Source organism: Mastacembelus armatus, unplaced genomic scaffold (genome assembly GCF_900324485.2).
Source record: "Mastacembelus armatus unplaced genomic scaffold, fMasArm1.2, whole genome shotgun sequence".
Taxonomy (NCBI): Eukaryota; Metazoa; Chordata; class Actinopteri; order Synbranchiformes; family Mastacembelidae; genus Mastacembelus; species Mastacembelus armatus.
The window spans coordinates 470,536-480,778 of record NW_022872866.1 but is presented as its reverse complement, the minus strand read 5'-3'; the positions used below and the strand labels follow the sequence as shown (position 1 = coordinate 480,778).

The 10,243-nt window shown below is 49.8% G+C and overlaps 1 protein-coding gene across 2 annotated transcripts; it reads left to right on the top strand.

Moving 5' to 3' along the window:
- The first annotated feature begins 2,415 nt into the window (after positions 1-2,415).
- On the top strand, positions 2,416-8,897 carry spred2a (sprouty related EVH1 domain containing 2a). Of its 2 annotated transcripts, none has more exons than XM_026323993.1 (6): positions 2,416-2,791; positions 5,506-5,680; positions 6,161-6,329; positions 6,839-6,903; positions 7,052-7,198; positions 8,223-8,897. In XM_026323993.1, exons 1-6 carry the CDS (start codon positions 2,766-2,768, stop codon positions 8,895-8,897), a joined length of 1,257 nt encoding a protein of 418 aa, XP_026179778.1. In that variant the 5' UTR covers positions 2,416-2,765. The 2 variants fall into 2 exon arrangements, with proteins under 2 accessions (XP_026179778.1, XP_026179777.1); XM_026323992.1 differs by having other exon boundaries at positions 8,184-8,897.
- The last annotated feature ends 1,346 nt before the right edge of the window (positions 8,898-10,243 follow it).

The following is a 10,243-nucleotide window of genomic DNA, read 5'->3' as shown; positions in this document are numbered from 1 at the left end:
ACAGAACCACAGTCTGAACAGAACCACAGCCTGCACAGGACCACAGTCTGCACAGGACCACAGCCTGCACAGAACCACAGTCTGCACAGAATAACAGTCTGCACAGAATCACAGCCTGAACAGGACCACAGTCTGCACAGGACCACAACCTGCACAGAACCACAGTCTGCACAGAATAACAGTCTGCACAGAATCACAGCCTGAACAGGACCACAGCCTGCACAGGACCACAGTCTGCACAGAACCACAGTCTGAACAGAACCACAGCCTGAACAGGACCACAGTCTGCACAGAATAACAGTCTGCACAGAATCACAGCCTGAACAGGACCACAGCCTGCACAGGACCACAGTCTGCACAGAACCACAGTCTGAACAGAACCACAGTCTGCACAGGACCACAGCCTGCACAGAACCACAGCCTGAACAGAACCACAGTCTGCACAGAACCACAGTCTGCACAGGACCACAGTCTGCACAGAACCACAGTCTGCACAGAATCACAGCCTGAACAGAACCACAGTCTGCACAGAACCACAGTCTGCACAGAACCACAGCCTGAACAGAACCACAGTCTGCACAGAACCACAGCCTGCACAGGACCACAGTCTGCACAGAACCACAGTCTGCACAGAACCACAGCCTGAACAGGACCACAGTCTGCACAGGACCACAGTCTGCACAGAACCACAGCCTGCACAGAATCACAGCCTGAACAGGACCACAGCCTGCACAGAACCACAGCCTGAACAGGACCACAGTCTGCACAGGACCACAGTCTGCACAGGACCACAGTCTGCACAGAATAACAGTCTGCACAGAATCACAGCCTGAACAGGACCACAGCCTGCACAGGACCACAGTCTGCACAGAACCACAGTCTGAACAGAACCACAGCCTGAACAGGACCACAGTCTGCACAGGACCACAGCCTGCACAGAACCACAGCCTGAACAGAACCACAGTCTGCACAGAACCACAGTCTGCACAGGACCACAGTCTGCACAGAACCACAGTCTGCACAGAATCACAGCCTGAACAGAACCACAGTCTGCACAGAACCACAGTCTGCACAGAACCACAGCCTGAACAGAACCACAGTCTGCACAGAACCACAGTCTGCACAGGACCACAGTCTGCACAGAACCACAGTCTGCACAGAATCACAGCCTGAACAGAACCACAGTCTGCACAGAACCACAGTCTGCACAGAACCACAGCCTGAACAGAACCACAGTCTGCACAGAACCACAGTCTGCACAGAACCACAGTCTGCACAGAATCACAGCCTGAACAGAACCACAGTCTGCACAGAACCACAGTCTGCACAGGACCACAGTCTGCACAGAACCACAGCCTTCAAATCTCAGGCCCGTTCTACACACACTGATGTGGAGCCACAGCTGCAGCAGCACAGAGTGACCACCAGGGGGCAGCTGATGGAAACTGGGGCTATTATTTTGAAAAACAAGTGAGCATGAGTACACCTACACATAGTAATACTACTATTATATATATATATTACTACGACTTCATGTGGTGAAGGAACTTAGTAACATAAAAGTACAGCAATATTGTAAAAGTAAAAGTACTTGTTATGTAGGATGCATATTATCAGGTGACGAAAATTAACTACTTCATGTACTGCTGAGTACTTTAATCTGAAACTCTGTTACATAGTCTAAATAAAAGCACATAAAAAATTAAATGCATTAACTTACATTCTACTACTGAGTATTCCAACTCACTACAACTCCAAGTACTAGTTTACTACTCATCTGCTAATGTTTAACTAGTACTATACGACCCTTAGTACCACCATTACGCCTGAAATACTATTACTATTATCAGTCAAGTAGTGCCACTACTACCAATGCAAACCCTACTACTGCAACTGGAACTACTACCACAGTAGTATTAGTGCCACTACTACTGCTTCTGGTGCACTCTACCAGCACTTCAACTACAGTACTAGTACTACTTTTACTGCCACTGCTACTTTTGGTACAATTACTTCTAATTACCGTTTTACTGTAGTGTTAGTGCTGTTACTAAGTCTACTACCACTGCAACTATTTTTGTTACTTCTACTACACTTATCTAGTAGTAGTATTTACTACTGGTAGGGCAGTAATACTGGTATGAAGCAGTATTGACTTATACCAGTATTACTGTATTTTCTTTCTTGTGTTTTTACATCTCATTTAATTATAATAATATATTATTAGTAGTAGTAACCTAAATTTGTAGTAGTTTATTTGTACTAATACATATAAATCTAAATATAGCCAAATTCTACAGTACTTGTAATTATTATTGTTATTATTATTATTATCATAGCACGTGACTGCAGTCCTTCGGGTCTGACGTCACCCCCTCCTCCCCCGTCGCTCACTGAATCCAACATGGAGTAAAGAGGAGATGGGGCTCGTCCGGGACCATCCTCACCGGCACCAACGCACCATTTTCGGTCACCACATTCCAGCGCGGCCCGGCGGGGGTGGCGGTAGAGGAGGCGGCGGAGACAGAGGAACAGGCGCAGGAGGCGCAGGAGGCGCAGGTCGGATGCGCCTGTTCAGATGCGCTCCAGTAAGCGAGCGGTGAGGAGCAGCTGAAGGAGAAGCGGAGGAGAAAACAAACACTGGGATTAAAGAACCGAGCGCAGCGCGGGTGAGCACCGGAGCCGCTGCACGGCGGGAGACATGAAGACACCGCACTGTGCAGCCGCGGCGGGAGCTGATTGTTACCGGAGGTGAAACGGAAAACATGAGCGAGGACACGCGCCCAGACGAGTGAGTACCCCCCACCCCCGTACCCCTATAATAATAAGACCCCGTCATTGTAGGCTTCTACTCTCACCGGATGCGTCCGGACGCGCCGCCTTGTCTGAGCATCGCTCACATGGAAACGTTTGGTGCTGATATGATGCCGAGGGCTCAGGTGGTGAGGGGGTGCAGGGGCCTCCGCCTCCTCCGCCGCCTCCTCTTCTGTGCAGAAAGAGAAGCAGAGGTTGGCTGAGGTCGGAAGACTTAAGGAAAGCCTCCTGCCAGGGTCCTAACGGAGCAGGGGCTGCAGTCTGCATCACGATGGACCTGCCTGAGCGGACTCACACACAGAACCCCACGTTTCCTCACTTACTCCTAAAAACCTCAGTCCAGCTGAGTCCCTTTTTGAAACCGGGCTGCTGTCGGTTGTGACTCATCACCTGTCGGCAGCTTCAGCCTCAGGCCTGCAGTACTGAGAACTTGATCCTTAGTGCTGCTGTGTCTGTGACCTCAGGCTGACCATGGAGACAGGCTGCAGCTTCAGTTCCACTTGGTTCCATCCACAGACCAGAATGTGTGTGAATCCAGAACCGCCTTCATCTTAATGGTCTGTGCCGTAGACCTCCACTGTTGTCCAGAACCAGCTCCAGTTGTTGCTGTAAGCAGAGAGAAGCTGAGAAACCAGAGCCTGTAAACAGTGACGGCCGTTCTCTGAGTCTGGAGCTGGTTTTTGGAAACAGACGGGCCTCCCATTGTTGGTGAGGAAGAACCATGTGAGCCAGGTCAGCGGTGTGGCTCCCTGCTGGGTTTTTAATAGTTTTTGGACAACAATGGAGGTCTACGGCACAGACCCATAAGCTGAACCAGGTTCTGGATTCACACACATTCATTGGTGCTGTCGGTTTCTGGATGGGATCTGGGCGGTGGCCCACATGTGTCAAACAGGAACCAATGACTTCTACAGAAAAATGTGGGAAACAGTTCTGGTTTGTGATTGTGCAGAACCCAAATCAACTTAAATGAAATACTGAGGCCACCGTAGATTTGTCAGTTTCTTCACAGGCAGTGGAGGAAAACTAGAATATACAGGATACGAGAAACCACGTGCACATTTTGGAAGTTACAGTGTCAGGAAACAGAACAGCCAGAACAAAGTGATGTGACACTGCTGTGAGCTGTAGGACGGAGTCTTGCAGTCCAGCTCCACTGATTTATTCCCATCACATTACTGAAGCCCGAGTCCTGGGCAGCAGGTGACCTGGAGAAGCCGTGCACACCCCTGCAGGTAAACACATGACTTCGTGACCGAGTGCAGCCCGATAACAGGCTCAACCTGTGAAATGTTTACCCAGACTGCACGGGGAGAAGCAGGAAGCGCTGGTTTCAGGACAAACAGAGTTTTCACTGGGGCCAGTTTTCCCTTCGTCCTCCTGCTTCTCCAGTTTCAGTTTACTCACAAAAACAGCGTCGTCTGATTGGTCAGTTTCACTTTGAGGTGTTAACGACACCAGACGTGATAATCAGTAAACACAGGGTCAGAGTCATGGACGAGCACAGCGTGTACATGTGCACACTTTAAAGTAAATGTTCTCAGTGGATCCATGGAGACACGTCCGTTCAGAGCTGGGACTTATGGGTAACTGCACAGAATCGCCTAAACCAGTCCATCATGTAAACCAGTCCATCAGGTTAGGGTGCTATTGATCGGGTGAACCCATGCCCCCGAACCAGCCAACAGAGCGTTGTCAATACCGCCGGAGCAGGGGGTGTGGAAATGACTTTGAGTAAAGGTCAGCAGACGGCAGCGTCCCTCACACTCCAGCCACACACACACATCGATTCATCAGCGCTGACCTCCGGTCTGGGGGTCGTGCATGTGCAGATGAAGCAGCTTCAACGTTTGTCAGTGATTCAGTGTCGTCACTGCTGATGTGACTGGAAACGTCCAGGAGTTGTTCCAGCTTCATACGTACGGCAGGTCTTACGTGACGCAAACCACCGGAGCACTTCACTCTGATGAATATTGTGTTAGGATTAGTTTGGCATCTCACACACACACACACACACACACACACACACACCGGCACAGACGTTCGGCCTGTTGGGGGCCAGAGCTGCAGCTTAAGTGACTGTTTGTGTTTCCTGTTGGAAAGTCAGTCAAATGACACAACAACCGCAGAGAAGCGACTACAAAGACACACAACAGGCCTACAAACGTGACATGACTAATGGAAGATGGATTTCCTTTCGGGTCGACTCAGTGGTGCTGCACGCCTGCCCCACCGCCGTCGGCTGCCGCTCTCTGCTGATCTGTAAGATGCTGTTTGTTTAAACGCTGATGTGCTCTCAGCAGCAACTTCATTACTGCGGCAGGACAACTGCTTCAGACACTGGACGAGAAAACGACACAACTTTCCAATCTGACAATCCAGGTGATAATTGGAGCACACACCTGCTCTCCTCACCTGCAGCTCACTTCCTGTTTGTACATGCTGCCTTTGTGCTTGGTGATCCTGCTGGAGACCCTGGAACCCTTCCTGACCAGGTACCCTCCCAGGACAAACGTGTCTGAGCAGACATCACCTCCTCGTTGAATCTGTGATTATTTTTACAGCAGTTTGGTTTATGACAATATGTCACAGCTGGTGACACATCAAGGTCCAGCCCAGGAAACCCGAGAAACCAAACGCCTCCAGCTGGTCCCCGTACTAACCCATGTTCTTTTGTCCGACGTTTCGCAGTGACAGCTACATCGTGCGCGTCAAAGCTGTGGTGATGACCCGGGACGACTCGAGCGGCGGCTGGTTGGCGCAGGACGGCTGCCTGAGCAGAGTGGGCGTGTGCAGGCTGCTGCCGACAGAACTACTGGGACGCAACACCTTCCTGATCCACGGAGAACGCCTCAAAGACAAACAGGTGAGTCCAGCAACACTCGGACCCGACAAAGATATGAATCTGGATTTGTCTTGATGTTTTTCAGGCCCAACATTAAAAAGTCTGATTCCGTGAGTCAGTTTCAAAAAGTCACATTATTATTATAATTTTTATTAATATTCCAGAACCACAGTTAAATTAAGCCATAGACCTTAAGACCTTACATGTATGAGCATGAGTTACTTTATTACTTCACAGTCAAAATAATTCTTCTAAAAGTAAAACAGCATTTTTGCTGTTTGCAGTGAACGTAGAAAAGGACGGAATTTCAAAGACTCTAAATTTAACATTTCATGCTTCGCACACTTCTTGTCCACACATGTACCAGATTTCAGGTCGATATGTAAAAGGCCTGAGGACTCCACATTTTCCAAATTGGTTTCCAGTATTTGAATTTAATTTTCTGAGAGAAGAAAATGTGAACTTTGACTTTATGGATGATAAATGCTGCTTTTTCTTCAGGTGATTCTGGAGTGTTTCCTGAAGAAGGACCTGGTTTACACGAAGGCCACACCAACCTTCCACCACTGGAAGGTGGACAACAAAAAGTGTGGTCTGACCTTCCAGAGTCCGGCCGACGCCCGAGCTTTTGACCGCGGGGTGAGGAAGGCCCTGGAGGACCTGACAGAAGGTGCAAACACTGGTTTACCTTCCATCAATGGAAGCTAATCTGAAGTCATCATGAGGCTTCAGCTGTCAGACTCAGATCAAGTGGAGTTTTCCCATCATCATCATCTTAGCATAAAATTCCTGCAGCCACTGAATCTGTGTGTCTGTGTGTGTCCGAGTCCAGATCCCATCCAGAGACCGACAGCACCAATGAATGTGGTGTCCTCAGCATAATGTGTGTGAATCCAGAACCTGGTTCAGCTTATGGGTCTGAGCCGTAGACCTCCATTGTTGTCCAAAAACTATTAAAAACCCAGCAGGGAGCCACACCGCTGACCTGGCTCACATGGTTCTTCCTCACCAACAATGGGAGGCCCGTCTTTTTCCAAAAACCAGCTCCAGACACTGAGAACGGCCGTCACTGTTTACAGTCTCTGAAGGAACAAAGAGTCGACCAGGTTCTGGATTCAAAGACACTGTGGTGATCCGTCACTGGGCTGCTGGTTTATGGTCCTCCTCTCTGTCCTCCAGGCTCAACCACGTCTTCATCCACGCTGCAGAATGAAGCCGAGCTCGGTGATGATGACGTCTTCACGGTGAGAAACTCCTCCATGTTCAGACCATTTCTGCTGCACCAATGAGTGAACTCATTGTTAGCGTACATGTTAGCGTAGCACCGTTCTGTTCTGTGTGATTCCCTGCAGGCTGACCTGTGTCCACCTGTTCTCTGTCCTCTTCCTTCAGACCGCCACCGACAGCTCGTCCAACTCGTCCCAGAAGAGAGAGCACGCGCTGGTCCCGCCCCACTTCTGTGAGACTCGCCGCCACCACTGCATTCTGGGCCATCTCTACGAGCAGCATCGTCCCTCTGATCACTACTTCCTGGACCAGGTGAGACGAGTTAGGGGTGTGGTTTATTACTGTAGAATGTAGATGCTACACCAGGTTAAAACATCTAAATAAAATATTCTAGATGTTTCTACAGCACGGTGGGTTAGTGGTCAGCACTGTTGCCTCACAGCAAGAAGGTTCCTGGTTTGAAACCCATCAGGGGCCTTTCTGTGTGGAGTCTGCATGTTCTCCCTGTGCTTGTGTGGGTTTTCTCCAGGTACTCTGGTTTCCTCCCACAGTCCAAAAACATGTATGTCAGGTTGATTGGTGACTCTAAATTGCCCATAGGAGTGAGTGTGAGTGTGTGAGGTTGTTTGTCTCTATGTGGCCCTGTGATGGACTGGGGACCTGTCCAGGGTGGACCCCTGCCTTTCACCCAAAGAGAGCTGGGATAGGCTCCAGCTGATCCCTGGGACCCTGGTTAGGACTAAGGGGGTATAGATGATGGATGGATGTTGCTATAGGGATGAATCTTATCGGGTTTTGTTTCACAGTAAAGTTAAAATCTGTAGCATCGAGCGTAACGAGCACTGCTGCCCTTTGGAATAACAAAGTCTGACGGGAATATCTCTGTGTGGTGTTACTCAGGGAGCAGGAAGCCAAAGGCGTCCCCTCGGTAACACCACAGTGTTTACATTTACATTAACATACTGCAAACTGATAATCCTGCCGAGTCTCTGCCTGGAATGAGCTGGTCTATAGGGGCCGCTGCAGTCGGGCTGCTATTACATGTGAATGAAACACACCAGATAAGAACAACAGGTGTCTGAACCAGTCTTACAGCTGTTTGACCCACAATTCCTCAGGTTTTGGTTGTTGATTAAGAAAATCTGGACCTCATTGGGCCTCATTTTTAAAAAGCTAATGCAAACAAAAAGTTTCCCTGAAGGAAAAACAGTTGAATCCCTGAAAAGCAGGTCGTACAGAAACAGAGCAGCCGCGTGCTGACAGGCCGTCAGGTGCAGGTCCAGGTGAGTGTCGGCAGCCGCAGGACAAACCTTTTACAGTGTCCGTATCCCTGCAGGCGATGCACGTGTTCCCTCATCACGTCAGCTTCCAGGTGGGGGACGAGGAGGTCGTACGCATCAACCCCCGAGAGCGAACCTGGCTCACCGGCTATGAGGATTACCGCCACACAAACTCCACATGGGACAAACTCACGCAGCCCGACAACCCCGATGCCTACGGCCATTTCTCCAAGAGCGAGGCGCACAAACACGACTTCTCCTACCCATACCCGCTGGGTTGCGATGGCAAATCCGGCTGCACGGAGCCGGCCGGGGTCCGTAGGCCGGCAGTGACGGTGCAGCCGCGAGCTCTGCAGCCTAAAGGCAAGCGGCAGAAGGAGGAGGGTGAGCGTTCCCGCTGCGTTTACTGCCAGGACATGTTCAACCAGGAGGAAAATGGGCGTGGCCGCTGCCAGGAGGCCCCAGACCCCGTTCACACCTGCATCCGGCGCGTCAGCTTCATGTGGTGCGCGGACAGCCTGCTGTATCACTGCATGTCGGACCCAGAGGGGGACTACTCAGACCCGTGCTCCTGCGACACCGGCGATGAGCGCTTCTGCCTGCGCTGGACGGCGCTGGTGGGCCTGTCGCTGCTGGCGCCCTGCATGTGCTGCTACGCCCCCCTCAGGGCGTGCTACCACTGCGGCGTGGCCTGCCACTGCTGCGGCGGGAAACACAAAGCAGTGGGCTGAGGTGTCGCAAGCACCGCCCTCCTCCCACAAACAGCAAAGGCTCATGGGAGGTCGCTGTGATTTTTCAGTTGTTTACTGTTGTTGTTGTTCGTCTCGTGTCCGATTCCCCACAGGGCCGAACTTTGTTTCAACAGATGAAAAAAGTTCCCTGTTGTGTTTGTCACGTTGGGAACCAACTTCTGAACAAAGAATATTAATTTCTATGTAAAATTATATATATGAAAATACATTTATGTGTATATACACACACACACACACACACACACATATATATATATATGAAACAGGTACTTTATATTTTTACACAATATGTCATTTTCCAGTGTTGTGACGTCTGTATGAATGTTGTTGTTGCTGCCAAACATTAGGGCCGACAGGCAGCAGCTGGTGTGTGTGTGTGTGTGTGTGTGTCCAGATCCCATCCAGAGACTGACAGCACCAATAAATGTGGTGTCCTCAGCGTAATGTGTGTGAATCCAGAACCTGGTTCAGCTTATGGGTCTGAGCCGTAGACCTCCATTGTTGTCCAAAAACTATTAAAAACCCAGCAGGGAGCCACACCGCTGACCTGGCTCACATGGTTCTTCCTCACTCAGGCTCTGGTTCCACTGCAGCTTCTCTCTGCTCACAGCAGCATCTGGAACTGGTATTAATGGTTTTTGGACAATATTTGTTTCTCTGGATGGGATTTGTGCAGAACACAAACAGAAATCACAGAAACATCTGCAGAGGTAAATGTCTGTGTTGTCAGTTGTTCTAGCTGAGCTGGATTTCAGCTGTTAAGGTGGATGTTTTGCATCATGTTGGCAGTTCTGGTTCCCTGAGGTTCAGCAGGTGCCCTTAACTGGTCTGAGAGCTGCTGTGCTTCCCCTCCCAGTAAACTGAAGAGATAAACCAGTGTGGCTGACCAGACCGTTTCCAGTCCTGCATCTTGAACAAAGGTTTTGACTGAATCCTCAGCTGCTGTATATTTTCATGTCATTTGTCTGCACATTCACACACTGAGTCCTTCCCTGCTCTCTTGCACACTGGTCATATTGGTCTGTCTTTACTGGTTTGTGGTCTGGAGGGTTGTTTGATGAGAAGACAAATAAAAACAATAAGAGTTTTTTTTGTAGAAATTACTGTGTGATGGAGAAAGTACTTGCTGACATGAAGGTAAGAAAAATATCAGACTGACCCTTTAACAACTTTTCTCTGAGTTCAGGAGCCAATCCCAGCATGCAGTGGGTGAGAGGCGGGTCCCTCATCGACAGATCAGCAGCCAATCACAGGGCTGACACACAGACAGACCCCCGGAGTCTGAGCGGGAATGAAACATGAAGCTGTTAGCCGTTAGCTCAGAG

What these genes read in the sequence shown, in the direction of transcription:
- spred2a (XM_026323992.1), top strand. Translation starts at nt 2,766, where the DNA reads ATGAGCGAGGACACGCGCCCAGACGA. An exon ending in AACGCCTCAAAGACAAACAG is followed by an intron (nt 5,681 to 6,160) that starts GTGAGTCCAGCA and finishes CTTTTTCTTCAG; the next exon opens with GTGATTCTGGAGTGTTTCCT. An exon ending in ATCACTACTTCCTGGACCAG is followed by an intron (nt 7,199 to 8,183) that starts GTGAGACGAGTT and finishes GAGTGTCGGCAG; the next exon opens with CCGCAGGACAAACCTTTTAC.